This window comes from Rhinolophus sinicus, chromosome 4 (assembly GCF_057876585.1).
Source record: "Rhinolophus sinicus isolate RSI-liver-muscle chromosome 4, RSI-T2T, whole genome shotgun sequence".
Classification (NCBI taxonomy): Eukaryota; Metazoa; Chordata; class Mammalia; order Chiroptera; family Rhinolophidae; genus Rhinolophus; species Rhinolophus sinicus.
In genome coordinates this window covers 118,263,115-118,283,404 of record NC_142504.1, presented here as the reverse complement: position 1 = coordinate 118,283,404, position 20,290 = coordinate 118,263,115, and the positions used below count along the sequence as shown (strand labels likewise).

General features: G+C 52.1%; 1 protein-coding gene and 1 pseudogene across 9 annotated transcripts in view; both read right to left on the bottom strand.

Annotated features, from left to right (window-relative positions):
• The window catches only part of KCNG2 (potassium voltage-gated channel modifier subfamily G member 2), a 37,615-nt gene extending 18,528 nt beyond the window's left edge, over window positions 1–19,087 (bottom strand). For 2 of the 9 annotated variants that reach the window (XR_016021220.1, XM_088798063.1), the window contains exon 1: window positions 10,760–12,502. Coding sequence is in view for 6 of the 9 variants with exons in the window: in XM_088798063.1 (XP_088654189.1) it covers window positions 10,760–10,819 (60 nt within the window). In the remaining 3 variants the exon portion in view is untranslated. Of the gene's footprint in view, window positions 1–9,809; window positions 10,209–10,759; window positions 12,503–12,531; window positions 12,779–12,960; window positions 16,150–17,509; window positions 17,895–18,468; window positions 18,842–18,861 lie in introns of those variants that run through there. The other 7 variants (XM_088798067.1, XM_088798064.1, XM_088798066.1 and 4 more) reach the window with 7 other exon arrangements.
• LOC109437017 (large ribosomal subunit protein eL34 pseudogene) lies at window positions 8,267–9,347 on the bottom strand (annotated as a pseudogene).
• Window positions 19,088–20,290: the final 1,203 nt, after the last annotated feature.

Genomic DNA, 20,290 nt, shown 5'->3' with positions numbered 1-20,290 from the left:
TGTCAGGGTCACCCTACGTCTCCTCACCTACAATCCTGTCAGGGTCACCCTACGTCTCCTCACCTACAATCCTGTCACGGTCACCCTGGGTCTCCTCACCTATAATCCTGTCAGGGTCACCCTACGTCTCCTCACCTACAATCCTGTCAGGGTCACCCTACGTCTCCTCACCTATAATCCTGTCAGGGTCACCCTGGGTCTCCTCACCTATAATCCTGTCAGGGTCACCCTGGGTCTCCTCACCTATATCCTGTCAGGGTCACCCTACGTCTCCTCACCTACAATCCTGTCAGGGTCACCCTACGTCTCCTCACCTACAATCCTGTCAGGGTCACCCTGGGTCTCCTCACCTACAATTCTGTCAGGGTCACCCTGGGTCTCCTCACCTACAATCCTGTCAGGGTCACCCTGGGTCTCCTCACCTACAATCCTGTCAGGGTCACCCTACGTCTCCTCACCTACAATCCTGTCAGGGTCACCCTACGTCTCCTCACCTACAATCCTGTCACGGTCACCCTGGGTCTCCTTACCTACAATCCTGTCAGGGTCACCCTACGTCTCCTCACCTACAATCCTGTCAGGGTCACCCTGGGTCTCCTCACCTATAATCCTGTCAGGGTCACCCTACGTCTCCTCACCTACAATCCTGTCAGGGTCACCCTGGGTCTCCTCACCTATAATCCTGTCAGGGTCACCCTACGTCTCCTCACCTATAATCCTGTCAGGGTCACCCTGGGTCTCCTCACCTATAATCCTGTCAGGGTCACCCTGGGTCTCCTCACCTATATCCTGTCAGGGTCACCCTACGTCTCCTCACCTACAATCCTGTCAGGGTCACCCTACGTCTCCTCACCTACAATCCTGTCACGGTCACCCTGGGTCTCCTCACCTATAATCCTGTCAGGGTCACCCTGGGTCTCCTCACCTACAATCCTGTCAGGGTCACCCTACGTCTCCTCACCTACAATCCTGTCAGGGTCACCCTACGTCTCCTCACCTACAATCCTGTCAGGGTCACCCTGGGTCTCCTCACCCACAATCGGGTTAAGGCTGTACAATCTCAACATGCACATCCTCAGGTATTAAGTACATCACTGTGCCTGTGTGCCTAAGATATTTATGGAGAATATTACATTCTAGTGCAATTGTAGCTGCCAGATCCATTTCAGTGTATAGGTAAGAGAATTATAATTAGTGCATTTGTTTGCACATGTACTGTTAAACCCATTTTTTCTCTGAAGTAGCTATTTACATGAGTATTTTTGCTTCTGGACCCCAGAGACGAGAGATTCCATCCACCCACCACAGTGAAGTACTCCCAGCTGTGGCCATGGCCTGTGGGTGTCGGCGTCACCCATAGGCCTACTGGTGGTGCTGGGCCTGCAGTTTTAGGAGACGTGATTCCCAACGGAGAGTTAATACTCCTGGGAGTTCTGTCTTTCCTTCCAGCAATTCCAAATCCATCCTGAATGTCTCTTATCTCCGATCTATGGTCTTGGGGACAGTGGATGGGTCCTCAGGGTGTCAAGGAACCCCAGGGAAGGGGCCCCCATCAATTTCTAACAGGGTGATGGTTGCACATACAACAAACATAACAACAGCTCTTATGGCCTCAATAGTCTTATGACTGAGAAGTGTGAGAGCTGCTGTCCTAAACTACTGAGTCCCCACCCCTGCTCTGCTATGGGGCCTGAGACCTCATTGGGCCCAGACTCCTTCCCTGCCAAGAAGCCTGGCTCTGGCCCAGCCTAGCCCTGAACACCACTCAAGCAGACGCATTTACACAGAGCCGCTAGAATTGCAGGGGGGCATCGAGACTTGGTTTGAAATTCTTGTGGATTCCAGGAGTTATCCCTCCTGTCCTCTGGCCACCATGCAGCGGTTGGAGGGAGGGTGCCCCTGTGTGACCCAGTATGCCGGCACCTGAGAGGTGGCTGGGCTGCACTAAGAGGAGGGGGAGGTCTGGAGCAGCCGCTAGACTCTTCCACGCCCCGGCTCCTTGTCCCCCAGGATTCTCTGAGCCTCAAGTGAGCGTCCCCAGAATGGTCCCCAGAAGGGGGCCTGAGACATCCATTGTGTCCCCATAGAAGTCCAGCAGGTGCCCTCTGAGCCCAGAAAGAGCAGGCTGGCTTCCTTGCAGACACCAAATAGCACATCTCAGTTACCTGACCAGAAATGTTCAGAAAAGCAAATATTCCAGATACTGAATTCTCACTTTTCAATCATGACAACCCTTAATTGGTCTTTTCTTTTCAAGTCAATGCTATTAAACAAGTACCCACATGGGACAGAATGGGCTGCACATAATGTAACTTTCCGTGGAGAACTGCATGACACTTGTCACATTTATCACGCTGCTGTCAGCAGCACAATGTGGGCCAAACAGCAGAATGCCACCGTGGGCTGGATTTCCCTGAGAAGCCCAAGGGCAGCCTGGTTTGTATGGAACTTCCTCCCCAAGGGAGCCAGGCACCTCCAGGAGGCCTGGTGCTGCCGCCTTTCTGCAGAAGTAAGAAGTCAGTCTTCAGTCCAAGGAGCAGCAGCTGCCAGCTTGTGAGGCCCTCATGCTGCAGATACTGTCTCCCGGTCTGACTATGGACACAACCCCTGATGCTTTACTCAAGATCTACAGCTTCTCATGCAGGGCCTGTGCCTTTTTCTGCAGACATCTTCTTCAAGTCTGGGGTATCATGCCCGTAACGTGGTGCTTGACAGAAAAAGCAGGTTACAGAACAGCATAGTGTGACAGTATGTGTGTACACATCATTTGCCTCGGTGGGCAGATGCATAAAGAAATTTCTGGAAGGGAACTGATCAACAGGTTGACAGTACACGGGTTTGGGCAGTGGAACTTTAGGTAATATCTGTTTTCTTCATTATGTTTTTCTCTTAGTCTTTTTTAAAAACAAAAAATATAAGTAATTTTAGTAACTAGAAAAAGGAATAAAACTATTCTCATTTTAGAGGGAGAAATCACATCATATAGTTTTTTTATATGATGAGACTGAAGTCTCCTGAAATGACAGTATAATAAATCGACCTTTGTGTTAAATCCTTATTGGCACTTAATATCCTGAGAATTAAGCTCTGTAAGTCAAACTGATGTCAACCAGCGCTCAGGGAATTGGTTGGAGCCTCTCGGTCAGTAAGCCTGCTCCTATAATTCTCAAGCAACTCAAGCAATAAAATCTTTTCATGATGGACAGCTCTCTAACCAACAGCACAGATTGATAGAAGAGATATTTTTGTATCACACATCAATCTGCTAACCTTTGAGCATCTGGGAAACAATACTCTGAAACATGTTGCTTTGCAAACAATAGGTGTAAAATTCTAGGATAATGATATTTTCCAGAGACTCAGTTTTTTTTCATTTTCCTTTTTTTTTAACCACGTGATTATATTAAAGACACTTAACTTTTGGAACAGAGAATTAAAAAACAAATCATAAGATATAGTTTGAAGTCTTCCATGAAATTAATGTGAAAACCTTGGTGAAATGGAGAATTTCCCAGGAAGCACAGACTACCAAAACTGGAGTCCCTGCAGCTGCAACAAGAGCGAGGAAGATGGACACACGGAGCGGTTCCCAGGACAGTTATACGCAGAAGCTTCCAAAGATGACAGAGGATGCGACACTGGGGGCAAGACAGCAGGTATACAAACCTGCAGGTGTCTGCCACATTATGCAGGACAAGTTCAGGAAGGATAAACCAGAGACAACAGAGATTGGTCCCCAACAGGGGGCGGTGGGAAAGGCGTGGAGGGGAGCACGGAGCAGCAGATGACCTCCTCTGAGTCCCTTTTGTGTGCCTGTGACCCTGAGCACCATTGTGTGCTCCACACTCCCCCACATGCTACAGAAAACCCAAACCCAAACGGAACGAAAAACAGTAGCACATGAACCTGGACTTATGGCAGATAAGAACCTCACTGAAGCCGTGGGAGAAAAGAACCAGCCTGAGCAGCTGTGGAAACAGTATCTGGTGACATGCTGAGAGGCCACAGACAACAAAAGCGGTGCACAAAAGGTGTGTCGTCAGTTCTCGCAGGCTGAGCATACTTTCTTCTAAAGTATGAGCATTTCTTTTTTTTTCTCCCCCTTCTTCCACCCCCTCCCCACCTCCGGTTCAAGCTGTAAGAGCTGCCGGCCACTCACGGCAGCACACGGCAGCCCACTGCAGTGGCTGCTCAGGGCAGCCCAGCTCCAGGGAGAGCCGTTGTTCCCATTGTTCACAATCTTAGCTGCAGAGGGCACAGCTCACTGGCCCATGTGGGAATTGAACTGGTGACCTCAGTGTTAGGAGCACGGCGCTCCAACCTCCTGAGCCACCAGGCCGACCCTAAAGTGTTAGCATTTGGAGAGGCAAAGATAAGCTGGAGATCTGTCACAGGAGACAGGAGACGAAGGAGAAATACAAGTTCAGCATGGTGTATATGCTGAACAGAGCCCTGCATCACAAATGTCAGTGGGAATGGGTACACTCGAGGAAGGGCATTAACCTGGCTCGTGCACAGGACCAGCGTTAAGTCCCTGGTGGGGTCACCGGTGTCAGTCACGTAAGATTTTATTATGAGGGGAAGCTGTGTGAGGGATATGGGAAACTCAGTGCTAACTGTGCAGCTTTCCTCTAAGTCTAAAATAGTTCAAATAAAAAGTTTTTAAAAACCTAACTTTTTCTTCTTAAACCCTGGGGCACTGAAATGAAAAGCACCTTGAGTCTGAATTTGACAAGTTTTAGTGAAGCCTTCATACCCTCTCCCCCTAATATTAGTGCTGGGATTTCCTTACAAGCAAAACCTAGCAGAATGTTCCGCCCACTTCTAGGATAACCTGTCAACACTCTAACAGGCTTTTTTGCAGAAATGGAAAAACACATCCTAAAATTCATATGGAACGCCAGGGACTCTGAACAGCCAAAACAACCTTGAAAAAGACGAGCAAAGTTGGAGGTCCCTCCCGATTTCCAAACACACTACAAAGCTATAGTAATCCAGAGTGTGGCCCTGGTATATGGCTCGATGCACCAATGAACAGAATGTAATAGAGAGCCTCACATCAATGATCAGTTGATTTTTTTTTTTTTTTTTTTTTTACTTTATTGGGGAACAGTGTGTACTTCCAGGACTTTTTTCCAAGTCAAGTTGTTGTCCTTTCAATCTTAGTTGTGGAGGGCGCAGCTCAGCTCCAGGTACAGTTGCCGTTGCTAGTTGCTGGGGCGCAGCCCACCATCCCTTGCGGGAGCGGAACTGGCAACCTTGTGGTTGAGAGGACACGCTCCAACCAACTGAGCCAACTGGGAGCTCAGCGGCAGCTCAGTTCAAGGTGCTGTGTTCAACCTTAGTTGCAGGGGGCGACTTGAGGAGTTGAACCGGCAACCTTGTGGTTCAGAGCCCATTGGCCCATGTGGGAATCGAACCGGCAGCCTTCGGAGTTAGGAGCATGGAGCTCCAACCTCCTGAGCCACCGAGCCGGCCCAATGATCAGTTGATTTTTGACAAGGATGCACAGACCACTCAATGTGGAAAGGACAGTCTTGTCAACAAATGGTGTTGAGGAAGCTGAACAGACACATGAAAAGGATGAACTTAAAACCCTACCTCACACCACAGATAAAAACTTAACTCAAAATGGATCAGTGACCTAAATTTAAGAGCTAAAACTATAAAACTCTTAGAAAACACAGGGTCAAATCTTCACAACCTTAGATTTGGCAATTCTTAAATATGACACCACAAGAATACATAACAAAAGAAAAAACAGATCAACTGGACTTCATTAAAGCCAGGCTTAGTGCACTGACAGACACTATCAACACAGTGAAAATTTAACCCACAGAATAAGAGAAAGGGAGAGCCAAGATGGCGGAGCAGCTACGAGCTATGCCTGCTTCATCCCCTGAACACATGAAAATTACAACCAGACTAGAACAATCAACATGGAGAACCATCTGAAATCTACCTGAACAGAAGTCCTATAATTAAAAATATAAAAAAGCCCTGGGGAGACTGGTATGCGGGACAGAGATGCGGTCTGACCAACCCCACATCTCCGTGTGGCGACTGAGAACTGGGAGGGATCTCTTGGCCATGGGTGTCCCCCCCTCGCCCCCCACCAGAGGAGGGACACACACCAGCCTCCCCAGCCCAGAGTACTGGTGTTGGGAAGAGGAGCCCCCACAACATCTGCCTGTGAAAAAAAGTGGGGATTCTGACAATCCGGGTGGGACAAAGTCCGTGGGAAACCCAGGCGTTCTCTTAAAGGCCTGGCGCACAGATTCTCTCACTCCCAGGCACTCACCTTGTGCTCCAGTGGAGGGACAGAGACTCGGGGGCCTCAGAGACACATGGGGAGCAGACTGAGTTGTGTTGCTGTGGGTTGAGGGCTGGAAGACAGTTGCCATTTCCCTGTGAGGGGTCCTTCTCCTGTGCAGTCGGCAGGCGGAAGCCATCTTTCCTGTGTTGAGCCCGCCCCCTATGCTTCCGGCCAAATCTGAATCTGATTGGTCTGGTGAGCTCCACTGCTCTGTCCTGTTGACTCACTGGGCCCCCGCCCCACCCAACTCCAATGCCAGAGGCACTTTCTCTCAAGCAGCCTTTTTGGGAAAACTATCAGAGTCAGACAGACCAAAGACGGACGGCAACTGGCCTTGGTGTGCTCTGAGACTTTTGCTGAGACTTTTACTCATAATGCACAAGGCGTTATCAGTAGCTGAACCTTACAGAAGTCGGCAGGTGGTAGCAGACCTCCAGTCCCCTGGCATTTTGAGGAGCAACCCCAGGCCCAGTACTAGTGTCAGATGTCCTCAGTTCACAGCTTGGCCTCTCTCGCATGCATCCAGGGTTAGCACAGGCAGGGAACAACTGCGGATAGCTTTGTAGCTCCTACCAGGTGGTCCCCGACCGATCACAGGCAGTGAGTGGGTGACCTGGGCCTGCACCAGAGCCCCTCCCAAGAAGCCCCAGAACCAACATACTTGGAGGTTGGCTTCAGACCACAGCAGGGCACCACCCAATTAGCCCCACAAGCGGCACACACAAAGGGTGGTCTCAACAGGCACCAGAGCCCACAGGGATGAATCCTACTCAGTGCAGTAAACCTCCCGCACAGTAGACCATCAGCTGTGGATAGGTCTCACCCCACAGCCAGTCAGCCTGAGGGTCAATACCACCCACTGATGTGCCAACAGCCACCAAGGCTCAACTATAACAGGACACACACAGCTAATACAGGGACACTCCTGAAGTACATGGAGCAGGTGACCAGGGAGACTGTGCCAGGGCCCCACAGGGCACATACACACATAAGGCCACCTGGCCAAGACTGGGGGACATAGCAAACCTACCTAATACATAGAAACAAACAGAGAGAGACAGCCAAAATGAAGAAGCAAAGAAATACATCCCAAATGAAAGAACAGGACAAAACTCCAGAAAAATAACTAAATGAAATGGACGCAAGCAACCTACCAGAGACAGACTTCAGAACAATGGTTATAACGATGCTCAAGGAACTTAGTGAGAACTCCAACAAAGAGATAGAAAGCATAAAAAAAAAAGACATAGAATCCATAAAAAAGAACCAGTCAGAAGTGAGGAATACAATAGCTGAAATGAAGATGCACTAGAAGGAATCACCAGAAGACTAGATGAAGCAGAGGATCGAATCAGCAATTTGGAAGAAAGGTAGCAGAAAACACCCAATCGGAACAGCAAAAGGAAAAAAGAATTTTAAAAGATGAGGACAGTTTAAGAGACTCTGGGACAACATCAAGTGTAACAATTTGCATCATAGATGTACCAGCAGGAGAGAAAGCAAGAGATTGAGACTGTAGTTGAAGAAATAATGACTGAAAACCCTCCTAACCTGGCAAAGGAAACACATGTACAAGTCCAGGAAACACAGAGAGTCCCAAACAAGATGAACCCAAACAGGCCCACACCAGGACACATTGTAATTAAAACAGCAAAGGTTAAAAATAAACAGAGAACCCTAAAAGAAGCAAGAGAAAGGAAACTAGTAACTTATAAGGGACCTCCCATAAAACTATCAGCTGATTTCTCAACAGAAACTTTGCAGGCCAGAAGGGATTGGCAGGAAATATTCAAAGTGATGAAAAGCCAGAAGCTGCCACCAAGATTACTCTGCAGTTTGGAATCAAAGGACAGGCAAAGAGCTTCCCAGACAAAAAAAAGCTAAAGGAGTTCATCACCACCAAACCAGTATTACAAGGAATGTTAGAGGGACTTCTTTAAGATGAAAAAAAAAGATAAAAAATATGAATAATAAAAAGGCAATACCTGCATATCTATCAACAATTACTTTCAATGTAAATGGATTAAACGCTCCACTCAAAAGACATAAGGTGGCTGAATGGGTAAGAAAACAAGACCCTTACATATGCTGCCTACAAGAGACTCACTTCAGATGGAAAGACACACATAGACTGAAAGTAAAGGGATGGAAAAAAAATATTTCATGAAAATGGAAATGAAAACATACACACAATGCTGTGTTAGCAATATTTATACCAGACAAAACAAACTTTAAAACAAAGGCTGTAAAACAAGAGACAAAGAAGGACCCAGTAATCCTACTTCAGGGCATTTATCTGAAGACACCCAAATGCTACTTAGAGGGGACATGTGCATCCACATGTTCATTGCAGCAGTGTTTACAACGGCCAAGATGTGGAGGCAGCCTGGGTGTCTGTTGATGGAAGAATGGACAAAGAGGAAGTGGTACATATATACAATGGAATATTGCTTGGCCAGGGAAGAGAATGGGTTCTTGCCATCTGCAACGGCATGGATGGACCTGGAGGGTATTGTGCTGATTGGAGTAAGTCAGACAGAGAAAGACAGATGCAATATGATTTCACTTACATGAATCTAAAGAACAAAATTAACAAACAAAACAGAAACACACTCATAGATACAGAAACTTTTTTTGTTATGGCAGAACAAGCCTTTTAGTTGTTTTTATTACTCCAAAAAGCTTCATTTTTTATTTAGCTTTCTGGCTCTGTGCTTGTGCCTTCAACACTTTCACAACCTCGATAAGGAAAGCACGCTTGATCCTGCACGGACACACTTAGCACACATGATTCCACCATAGGCCGTGCTGACATGTTTTTTCATTTTAGACAACCTCATCAGAACTTTAGGTCTCACAGCACGAACTCCATGAAGTCGGCCTGGGCACACACCACATGCAGATTTTGGTGCTTTCCCCACCTTCTTGGCATAAAGGTAAACAATTCTATCACCAGGGGTTCGGGACAACCTAGTTTTGTTAGAAGCTGTATTGTAGGGCAGCCTCCGATGGATGTCAGACGCTGGACCATTCTGAATGCCTGTAGACACTATCCCCAGAAGAAGAAAAGGGATACAGAAACATTTTGATGGTTGCCAGATGGGAGGGGGGTTGGGGGAGTTGGTGAACAAAGGGGAGGAATTAAGTACAAATTGGTAGTTATACAGTAGTCATGGGGATGTAGGGTACATCATAAGGAATATAGTCAGTAATATGATCATAACTATGTTGTCAGATGGGTACTAGACTAGTCAGGGGCATCACTTCTTATTATATAAATGTCTAACCACTATGCTGTACACCTCAAATTAACATAATACTGAATGTCACTGTAATTGAAAAATTAGAAAAGGGATAAAAGGTGAAGGGGAGTAAGAGGTCCACATTTCCAGGTACAAAACAAATAAGTCATGGGGATGTAACGTACAGAATGGGAAATATAGTCAATACTATTGTGATAGCTGGTACGGTGTCAGATGGTTGCTGGTCTTACCATGGTGATTACTTCTTTAGGTGTATAAATGTTGAATAACTATGGTGTCCCCCTGAAACTGATATAATGTTGTATGTTAGCTATACTTTAATAAAAATTAAACAAAGAATAGGAGAAAACATTCGCAATCACATATCTGATAAGGGTTTAATATCAAGAATACGAAGAGTCCTACAAGTCAGCAATAAAAAGAGAAACAAGCCAGTTTAAAAATGGGCAAAGGACCCCAACAGCCATGTCTCTAGAGAAGTTGCACCCATAGCCAGCAAGCTCGTGCAACGATGCTTGGCTTTGCTAGGCAGCGGGGAAATGCAAGCCAGAACCATTCGCGTGAGCTCCCACTTAGCAATCCTGGGATGAGCAGAATCTGAAAGACAGATAGTCGCCCGTGCTGCCAGGCTGTGGAGACATAAACCGTGTGCACGGCCGGTGAGGACGTGAAGTGATGCAGCGCTGGGAGATCAAATGCAGAATTACCACACGACCCAGCGATGCCACTTGTATGCATCCCCCCCCAAAACCTGGAGTGGTGACTCCCCAGGTAAAGTTAGCCAATGTCCACAGCAGCCAAAAGGGGGGAGCACCCACCAACAGACACTGGAGAAATGAAAGGTGGGATATACACGCAGTGGGGTGTTTTTCAGCCACAAAATGAAGCAGTGACACCTGCTACAACATGAGTGAACCTTGGAAACACTGTAAGTGAAATAAGCTAGACACAAAAGGCCCAATATTGCATGAAACATCTAGAATATCAAATGCACGTAGATAGGAAGTAGGTTAGAGGTCACCAAGGCTGGGGGGGGGGGTGACTGGGGAGTGACTGCTAACAGGCAGCCGGTTTCTGTGTGGGGTGATGAAACAATTTTGGAAACAGTGATGACAGCACACAGCATGGTGAACATCGTTAATGCCACCGAGTGGCTGCAGTGGCAGGTTCTGCGTCTTACACGGTGCATGGGCTCCAGCTCTGGCCTGCTGGCTGTGTGGGCCCAATGAATCCTGCCCATCTGTAAAGCGGGGCGCAGACACACTCCAGTCGTTCCCCAGATGGCTCACGGCTCACGACCCAGGGACGCAGCCCCACCGGAGCAGACGCCGTGCAGACCAGGAGCCCAGTGCAGCGCCCGGGGTGGACCATGACGGGGACATGCGGGGGTGGCGAGAGCCGGGGTCTGCACAGCCCTCCCTCCCAGCTCCCCACCCTGACCTGAGCCCCAGTCGCACCTCTACAGCCACCTGAAAGCTTCCAAGGACTAGTGAGGTCATGCCTGTCACAAGGGCTCCGTGAGACCAGCCCACACTGACGCCGTGTCCTGAACCATTCCTGGGCACCGGCTGACCCGTGTCCCCTGTGGGCTGCTCCCACACCTGTGGCCTGGACCTCCAGGCTCCCTCTGTGGCCACCGCCCCTGCTGGCCTTGGAGGATCAGGGGTCCATCCCGGCAGCTGCTTCACGCGCCCCTCTTCTCCTCTTCGTCCTTACCCTGTTTCTGTCGCCTCTTGACTATTCACACACCTGAATTTCGCATTCAACACAGTGTCCACTGAGCATGTGCTTCAGCCAGGCACGGGGCTGGGCCCTGGGCTCCGAGCAGCTGGACTGTGTATCCTCGGGGATCCCAGCAGCCTGGCCGGTCCTTGGGGCCATGCCGCTTCTCTGCCATCTGGGGCAGACCGAACACCTGCTGACCGTACAACAGCGTGACAGCCTGTGTGACAACCTGTGTGAAGTGTCAGCCATGTGTGATGTATGTGACAAGTGCATGTGACAAAGTGGCTTCATGGCTGTAAGCAGAGCTGACGACCTCTGCAGATTGGCTGCAGCCCCCAGCCTACACCCGGGCATTGCTTGAGGACAGTGCGCTCGCTGTTTCGGCCTGGCTCTGTCCTCACGGTGTGCAGGCCCCTCGCTGCTCACCCACACGCCCGCCCTGCAGAGGGGTGTCCCTCACTCAAGGGCAGTGACCGCCCCCAAGGCCCCTCGTCAGGCCATGAGAAGGTCTTTACGGGGTGATTTCACATTTATGAGGAAGAACAAATGATGCATCTGTCCCGCCATGTGCATGCGTGTTGACAGCCTCTTCATTCAGTTCGAAACGGCCTACATCCACTTCAGGAAGAAAAACAGTGATGTGAATTTGAGTGTCTCATTCCTGTGCCATCTACACGCTGAGTAATGACCACTCGGCATCCAGGGGACAGAGAGCAGAGGCGGCCAGCCTGGGAGCTGTGTCAGTCGGGCTTAGAGCTTTTCACGTGGGGCATAGAAATGATTTCCGGCATCCTGGGTCACCAGACCACAAGCCTGGGGGGCTCTGCCTTGACTCCCCCTGAAGCAGGGCCCTGAGTCCTGTGCAGCCTGCCCCACAGGCACAGCACTACTGGGCAAACTTAGCCAAAATGGGTCATCATGTCAGTCCACTGAGTCGGCTTCCCCTCAGCGAAGGGAGCATGTGCAGGTCGTGCCTTCCAGAAAACACCGCATGAGACTGGTCAGCTGCTGGGTCTGGAGAGACGGCTGCCGGACAGATGTCACACTTCCCTATACTGGCATGTGCAGACTTCCAAAGGACGCTTCTGACATTTTTTTTTTTTCTATGTTCATTTGCCTAAATGAGCCTTAGATGTTCATCTCATAAAAAGTAAGTTTTCAGCCATAAAACTAACCCATGGGGAAAATGCGAAATTGGACAGTACAATAAATACAACGAAAAATTACCTCTAGTGCCATCACCAGACAACCACTGCAGATTTGGTGGTTTGTGGGTAGTTCTAAACGGGTGGCTACATTCTGACACTGGTTAGACAGCAGCCGAGGCAGCAGCTGCTAAGCCCCTGGTGGCTGCAGTGGCCAGTCGCACAGGGCAGGGCTGGGGACAGGTGGGGCGCTGCAACGGCCAGGGAGGCAGCGTCCTCAGATTCCATTTGCAAAGTTCTCCTCTTTTCTCCCTCCCGTGGGAATTCAACTGTAAAACAGGTTCGGAAAGACTTACAAAGAGAAGAGGTTAGGTTTGTGCTGTGTGGTTGGCCGGGGAGGGTGGGCATGGAGGTGGCGAGTGAGAGTGTGTGTGTGCGAACACATGGGGTGAGTCTCACAGAAACACTGAACGAGACAGAGGAACTGTCCTCATAAATTAGGAGCCATTACCTCTGGAGGCTTTGAAACACTCATGCTTCTCTTCAATCGGTATTTCCAAGTCTCCTATGATGAAGTGTACTTTTATAAGGAGGAAAAACAGTAACAGGAGGTTAAAACTGCATTTGTTGTATCTGGAAATGTGACGAATTATCTCTCCACTTGTCTCTCGGGCTCAGTGCTGATCTCTTTTCGATGTCACATTCCGTTGGTGTGACACAATCTCCTTACAGTTCACGTAACAGGCTGTCATCTGCCAACTCCACTGGGACACATGGGCCTGTCCTCAGCCTGGCAGGGCAGGAGGCCCGTGCTTCCCGGGCAGTAACGAGCACCCAGGAAGCCCACCAATGTTGCAGTTTCTTAGAAAATGACACGTTACGCTTCCCGAGATAACATCTAAGTTGTTTATCCTGAGTGTTGCCCGCCAGCTCCCACACGTCTGCATTTCCTGAGACTCCAGAATTTTCTATTTCTAATTTGGTGAGTATTAAAGAAGCCAATGATATATATTTCCTATCTTTCCTCATCTAAAAGATGTCTTTTTTTCCTTTGGGCGGAAAAAAAATCAAAGAAATTTGTTCACAGTCAGAAATTGTCATTTTCTCGAAGTAACTGTGAACAAGCTAAATGCAGGTGGAGCCGTGTGCAGTGCTGCAGGGAGGGCTGGGACACGGCTGTGCCTGCATCCGAGGGCCAGCACCCGCCCCACCCAGGCTGCTGAAGCCTGCCCCCTCCAGTTACTCATCGGAAAGTCGGCACAACGGGCATTCATTTTTAATGTATTTCATTTCACTGATGCATTGCACTCCAGTGCATTAATTGCTATGATGTTAAAGAAAATATATAGATGTAAAACTTGTCACCCACTGTCCTCCTGTTACTGTACATTCATGGGAGCCTCTTCCATCCCAAAGGAAAGAAACCAGGAAGGGCACCCTCTCCCTGGCTGTCACAAACGCAGGTTTGGCCAGTTCAGGGACTTGGTCAGACTCCACTGGACAGTCAGGCCGACTCTGCCCAGAGCGGATGTGGGGGCATCACACCTGGCTGGGCTGGGGGAGGAAGACTACGGGGGAGGGGCGCCCGCAAGGTGCCCCCTGGGCTGGGGCAGTGGGCCGGCCCTCGTCCTCCTCTATGAACCGTGCCCCTTCGGCTTCCCAACTAAGTGTTTCTGGAAATTTCTAAACCCACTCAGCTGAGTGTAGAGTAAAGGAGAGCTGGAGGCCTAGGCTGGGTGGGGTCTTTCTGTTATTTTGAACCCACAGTAAGGAATACGTTTTATGTGGTAACCCAGGACACCAAACTGTGCTTGTGGCATACACAAGGCTGATCCTTTCTGTTCTTCTCTACCACGCTACAGAGATGCAGGCACAACCTGCAAACCAGCATTTACCACCTTCTCAGTGAGGAGACTCCCAGGAAAGCCTGGTTAGCACTCTACCAGTGGGAACGCCAGTCGGCCCCAGGCACTGACTCTAGGCACAGAGGGGCATGGGGGAAGCGTGGGGATGCCCAGCTGGGCAGGGAGCCCTGGAAGCCACACCAGCTGGAGGCAGGCGGGTGTCTGCCCACACACGCCCTGAGGCCAGTGAGGGCGGGTCAGGGACACAAGGCCACATAGCCTTTGCAGGAATTCTTCACAAAAGTAAATTTGCCTCTTCAAGCCGGAACTCAGTAGAAATGTCCGCAACGTCCACATTAGCCTGGGGTTTGAGGCTCTGCTGGGCCCATAGTTCCAGCCTTTGGTTGTCACGTGCCCAACACCACCCAAGGCTACTCTAAGATTTAAACCCACCATTTAAATATCTGAGAAGGTTAAAAATATCCCAGTACTGGGGGCGGCTGGATGGCTCAGTTGGTTAGAGCTCTAGCTCTTAATAACAAGGTTGCCAGTTCAATTCCCACATGGGCCAGTGAGCTGTGCCCTTCACAACTAGATTGAAAACAACAGCTTGAGCTTGGAGCTGATGGGTCCTGGAAAAACACACACTGTTCCCCAATATTCCCCAATGTGAAAAACAAAAATCCTGGAAGGCCAGTAATTCTGGGAACCGCTGCCTGGCTCAGCCACGCCTGCTCTCTTCTGCCTTCCTCACCTAGCTGGTTGTCCTGAGGACAGCACAGTGTGGCCTGGGGGGTGCAGCAGGGAGGCAAGGGGATGAACTGCCAAATCAAGAGAGGCCCGATTTCCAGCCGCCGCGTGGGGCTGGGGGCTGGATGACAGAGCACCAGGGGACCCAGGAGCTGCGCTGGGAGGAGGGACCGTGGCCGCTGCTTTGCTTTGTGAATTCTGTCAGGGCCTTAGCTTCCCTGATTTCAATAAAGCAATATAAAGGTCTTCTGTACCATTTATACATTACATTTCGGTTAGTCTTTTTCTAAACACAATCAAATTAAAACAATGAGTGTTTTCATTTAGACTGACTGTATTCGACGTCCTGTTTTCAACACCTCTCTCCTCTGAAAGTCAGAGGGATAGACGTTGGTCCATCCAGCCTTCTCATCTGACATGGGAGGAACAAGAAGATATGAATTAACAGGGGTCGGGGGTGTTTGCTCATCTCCCGGAGATACAGCACCTGCCCTCACCGGAAGGCGCCCACTGGCTCTGCAGGCATTTAACAGCGGCGCTCCGGTAAGCAGTTTGTGCACTGCTGGTCAGCCTGCCGTCACCTGTCACATGGACAGGCTGAGCTGCACCGTGGCTCTGAGCAGACCCTCGCAGCGATCTATTTCGACTTGACATTTGGTTCAGTTGCTTTCCAAAGTTTTCTTACAAACAGACAAGCTGGGTAAGCAGAGCCCAGGGAAGGCTGCAGGCCCACAGGTGAGGGCAGGATGTCAGCAGCAAGGGCCGGCCCGTCCTCCCAGGCTTCAGCTGGCCTGAGGAGAACTGGCGCAGCTGTCAGGAAAGAGTGGGGTGGCCACAGGACGTGCTGGTGCCTGCCTGACACCCATGTGGCCGAGTGACCCTCAAACTGTGCTGTGCAGGTCAGTTCCTTGTTCAAAGGCAGGTTCCATTCCGCCAGCAGGTGGGGCTGAGGGCCTGTGTCCCTGAGAAGCTCTGCAGGCTGACCCTTGGTGTGTGGGCTGGCGGTCAGCGGGCTCCCTGCACTGCGTGGCTGCCCTCCTGGGCCTAGGTCCCTTGGCTTCCTGATGACACCTCTCTTGGGTCTGATGGTGAGTGACCTCGCAGGCAGTGCGGGGGGGGGGGGGGCTCCATGACTTCAGCCCTAAATTGTCCCTATTCCTCACGCTGCCCATCAGTACATGGGTGCCCAGGCAGTTAGACACACATGCCACTCTCCTCAGACCCCCTGGGCTCCCCACCGTCCTGCTCTCCCAGGTCCCCGGGCCGTTCCTTCCTGGCTCATCCGACCCCCAGCACCCACACATCCTGGCTGCCCCATCTGCTCCTGTTCACTCCCACCCCCACATATCCGCACGCTACAGAAGCAGAACGCCATCCCACTCCAAACACCCCTCAGCCCGCCTTGCCCTCCTGGTGCCTGAGTAAGAGGCGCCTCCCAGGGAGCGCAGCCAAACCGTGGGCCGGGGGAGGCAGGGGACGGGCTGCCAAACCCCCGGAGGCGCTTGAACCCCCTGCCATTGCCAGGGCAAACCCAGCATGTTGTCATTTCCTGCCAACCTATGTGTTCTGCCTGCCTGTTAATTACGGCGCACACACCTGTAATTATGATAACGCAGTTGCAGCTGGACGCGGGGCAGCAACTCGCGAGTCTTCATTACAACTCAATTAGCCCCGCAGCACATGTTTTCAGAGCATCTGGCAGTGCAGGCACTGAGAAGAAAAACTGCACAGCCTCCCGCTCTGCACCAGCGAGAACTCGCTTCCCTCCCTTCCTTCCCATGCCGACAAAAACACCCAGGTTTTTTCTTAAATTATGGAAATCTCAAGGTATAAAAAAACCCGCTGTGCATTGGAACATATACATCGAATAGGAAAGGGATCAGAACACTATTTGGCACTGGCCTCAGAAAGAATCTGAAAGTTGTTCTCATAATGTGCCCCAGTTGAGGCACAGATATAATAGTCTTGGCAAAGCTGTATAATCCTCAGTGTGTGTGTGGCTGGTCTGCACCCAGGACCCACAGCCAAGCAGAATGCACCCCCAAGTGTGGCACGGTGCCCCCAAATTCACCATCTGAGGGAAGCCAGAACAACTCCATCCCATCCACTAAGTGGGAAGAATGAACCAAGTGAAGCCTTGGTGGCCAGCAGTCCGCTCTGTGTAGCCTGGACGGGGACATGCTTCCTTCTGCTTGAAGCTGTCTGGGGTCTGCAGGACCCTTGCTGCACTTCTCGGCACACAGGGAAACCTCTCCCGACTTGGTCCACTGTGCCTCCAAGGCCTGGCAGACAGGATTGCCTTGGGGAGCTCACCCTACCGACCCCCCTTTCAGCAGCTGGCCTGAGCAGGGCGGAGGAGTGAACCAGCCCTGGCACTTGGGGATCCTGAGAGACCACCTCCCAGCTTCACCCCCATGCACCAATAGAGCCAAAAGCCACGTTACAACACCTGCTCCAAACACCCACCTGTGACACACTCCAGGAGCCAAGGGAGGGAGAAAGGAGGTCCCAGGTAGGGGAGAAGAACTTTCTGGAACTGTAAAGGCCTAGTCAAATCCATCCAGCCCACACCGAGCTCTGGGCTGCAGTTTTGGAGGGGGTGACAAAGGGAGTCACAGCCCATGACCGACTGCAGCCCTGTTCCAAGTGCCAAAAACCAGAAAGCTAACCCGACATGGAGGAGCTCCAAAACCGCTGGAGCGCACACACGTGCGATCAAACGGACGCCGCGGCGTCACCGAGTCCAGGGGACTCGCGGGCTTGGAGGAGTCTTAGGGGCGCAGAGAGAGTTCAGCTCGCCCTGTCCGACGTCCCTGCCATCCGCGCGGAAGCTCAGGACCTCCTCAGCACCCACCCCCTTCGTCCCCCAGGGCCACTGTCCGGACCCTGATCTTCTCCCTGCGCCCCAGCCCCCGCACCCGGCTCCGCGGGCCAGTGCTGGGGGTTGGGGAGGCCCTTGGCCGGGGTCTGGCATGTCCAGCTCCGAGTTTGCAGAATTCGCTGCTGGGGGAGCAGGGCTCCCTCTCCCCATTCAGGTCCTCGCCACGGTGGGCGCCAGGGCCGGAGACGACAGACCCGGGAGGGCGCCGCGCGTGCGCGCGTGCGTGTGTGTGTGCATGTGAATGTGCGCGTGGGAGTGTGCGTGTGTACGGGTGTGTGCGTGCGCGTGTGTTTGTGTGTGTGCGCGTGTAGATCTGTAAGCGGGAGGCGTCCACCTCACCACCAAGGGGCAGCTGGAAGGGTGAGGAAAGGGCCCCAGCCCTCCGAGAACTCGCCCACGTCCCGCCCCTTCTGCGCGGGAGCCGGGAGTGCACACCAACCCAGCCAGGGCATGCACCGGGAGAACCCGGTCACCCCACTTAGGTGCCCCCCACCCCCACCCCCGGTAGCGGACGTCGCTCTGCCCCTCCAGTCCTTGCTCGCACCTGGGTTCCGGTAGATCCGACGAGGACAGACGGGACGGAAGCAGGAATCACGCTCCCGCTGCGGCCGCCGGGACTACCGTGAAAGCGCACGGAGCGGCCGGAGCCTGCAGGGGGCTGGGGGCGGCGCCCAGCACAGCCCCGCCCCCGGGTGGCCCAGGGGCGGGGGGCGGGGGGACAGGGCGCTTCAAACGCCCCTTTCCAATCTCCTTTGCCCCCACCCCACCGCGCAACTGGATAGAAACTGCGCGCGCCTGACCTTCGCCGCTTTGGGACGGGTGCCTGTGCCCTGCTCCGGCCCAGGCCCTTGCGGTGTAGACCCTCTCCGCCCCCCTCCCTGCTGTGTCCCGGGGCCCTCCGGCGTAGACCCCGGCTCCACCGCGGGCGCAACTTTACCTCGGCGCCGGACTCCGCGGGCTGCCTCTCGGCTCGCCCGGCCGGCGGCCTCCTCCGGGCGGAGCGCGGCGTCTCCGGAGCCCGCAGCCCGCGGAGTCCAGCACCGCCCCGCGCGCCGCCCCCGGCCCCGCAGGGCCCCGCCGATCCACCTCGCAGCGGTGGCGCGGCGCCCCCTTGCGCCCGGCCTCGGGTCCCGAGGGCAAGCCGACCCCGGCGCAGCTACCCGGAGCCCCGGGCGGTGTCCACTGGGAGAGAACTATCGGGGGCACACAGGGCGCAGACCCCGCCCTGCGCACCGCGTCCACCAACGCGACAGGCACACGGGCGCACTCACACTCACACACTCGTGCTCACACACATAGTGGGGTGGAGGCATAGAGCCCCCTCTCACAACCAAAGCAACCCGAGGGTTGAAAGGCAGGGAAGGGGCCTCCACGTGGGGAGCCACTTGGCGTCTGCAGACACTCGCCGGGCACCAGCAGAGCCTGCGGTGCGGGGCCAGCGATGCCAGGTGGCTCTGGATCACCAGGCTCGCCCTGGTGAGGGATTTCATCACTTCATTTACAAGAAGGAAGTGAGTGTTCTGCAGCTTGAGCTGAACACCCAGGCCCCGGAAAGAAGGCTTTTCCTCCATAGAAACTCTAATTGGATTAGAGTCAGAGGGACCTGGCCACCCCCGCCCTGGGAGACGACCTCACCTCCCTCAGGAAGTGTTTCTGGCGCCTGTTAGCGAGTCTTCCTCAGCCGGTGCAGAATCTGCCTTTCCCAGCACGCGCCACCCTCTGAATGGGTATTTGTAGCTGCTTGGCCAACTAGGCGACATTCCCCTGAACACAGAAGCCCCCCGACTCTGAGAAACACTGGCTGAAACGTAAATAAGCAAAAGATAACCCGCGGACAGCACTGGACAGTGCCTGCATACTGAGTGCTGTGCTGCTGCCAGTTTTAGTTACATAGGTAAGGATGTATGATTTCTCCGCTAAATATTCCCCAGTCCCTTACTGTTGTTCATGGGAGGAAATTTCCAGACCCAAGGCCACCCAGGCCCTGCTCCTTGTGTCAAGTCCCTGGATTGCTGTGGCCATACAAATGGGGCCAAGCCCATCACCTCCCTTTTCCAGACACTATACCTTTGTATATCCAACCAAAGTGCCCGCCAGCCTTTTCTGACAGCACATCACATTTTCAGCCAACTCTGGCGTTTTAGTCAACAAAAATCTCTAGATGTCTCCAGTCTCTACCTGTGCAGTTGTTTTTTCAGTTTTCCTGATCCATAATTTTCAGTTACGTGGCCCTTTAAAATCTAGGTGTAGCACATTACAATTTAGTCCTAGTCAATTTGATTGTGTTAGTTTTTGCTGGTTTCTGCTAACCTTTTCGGTGAGTCTGTCAGGTGTTTCAGAAGCTTAACACTGTCGTGCAGTGTGTG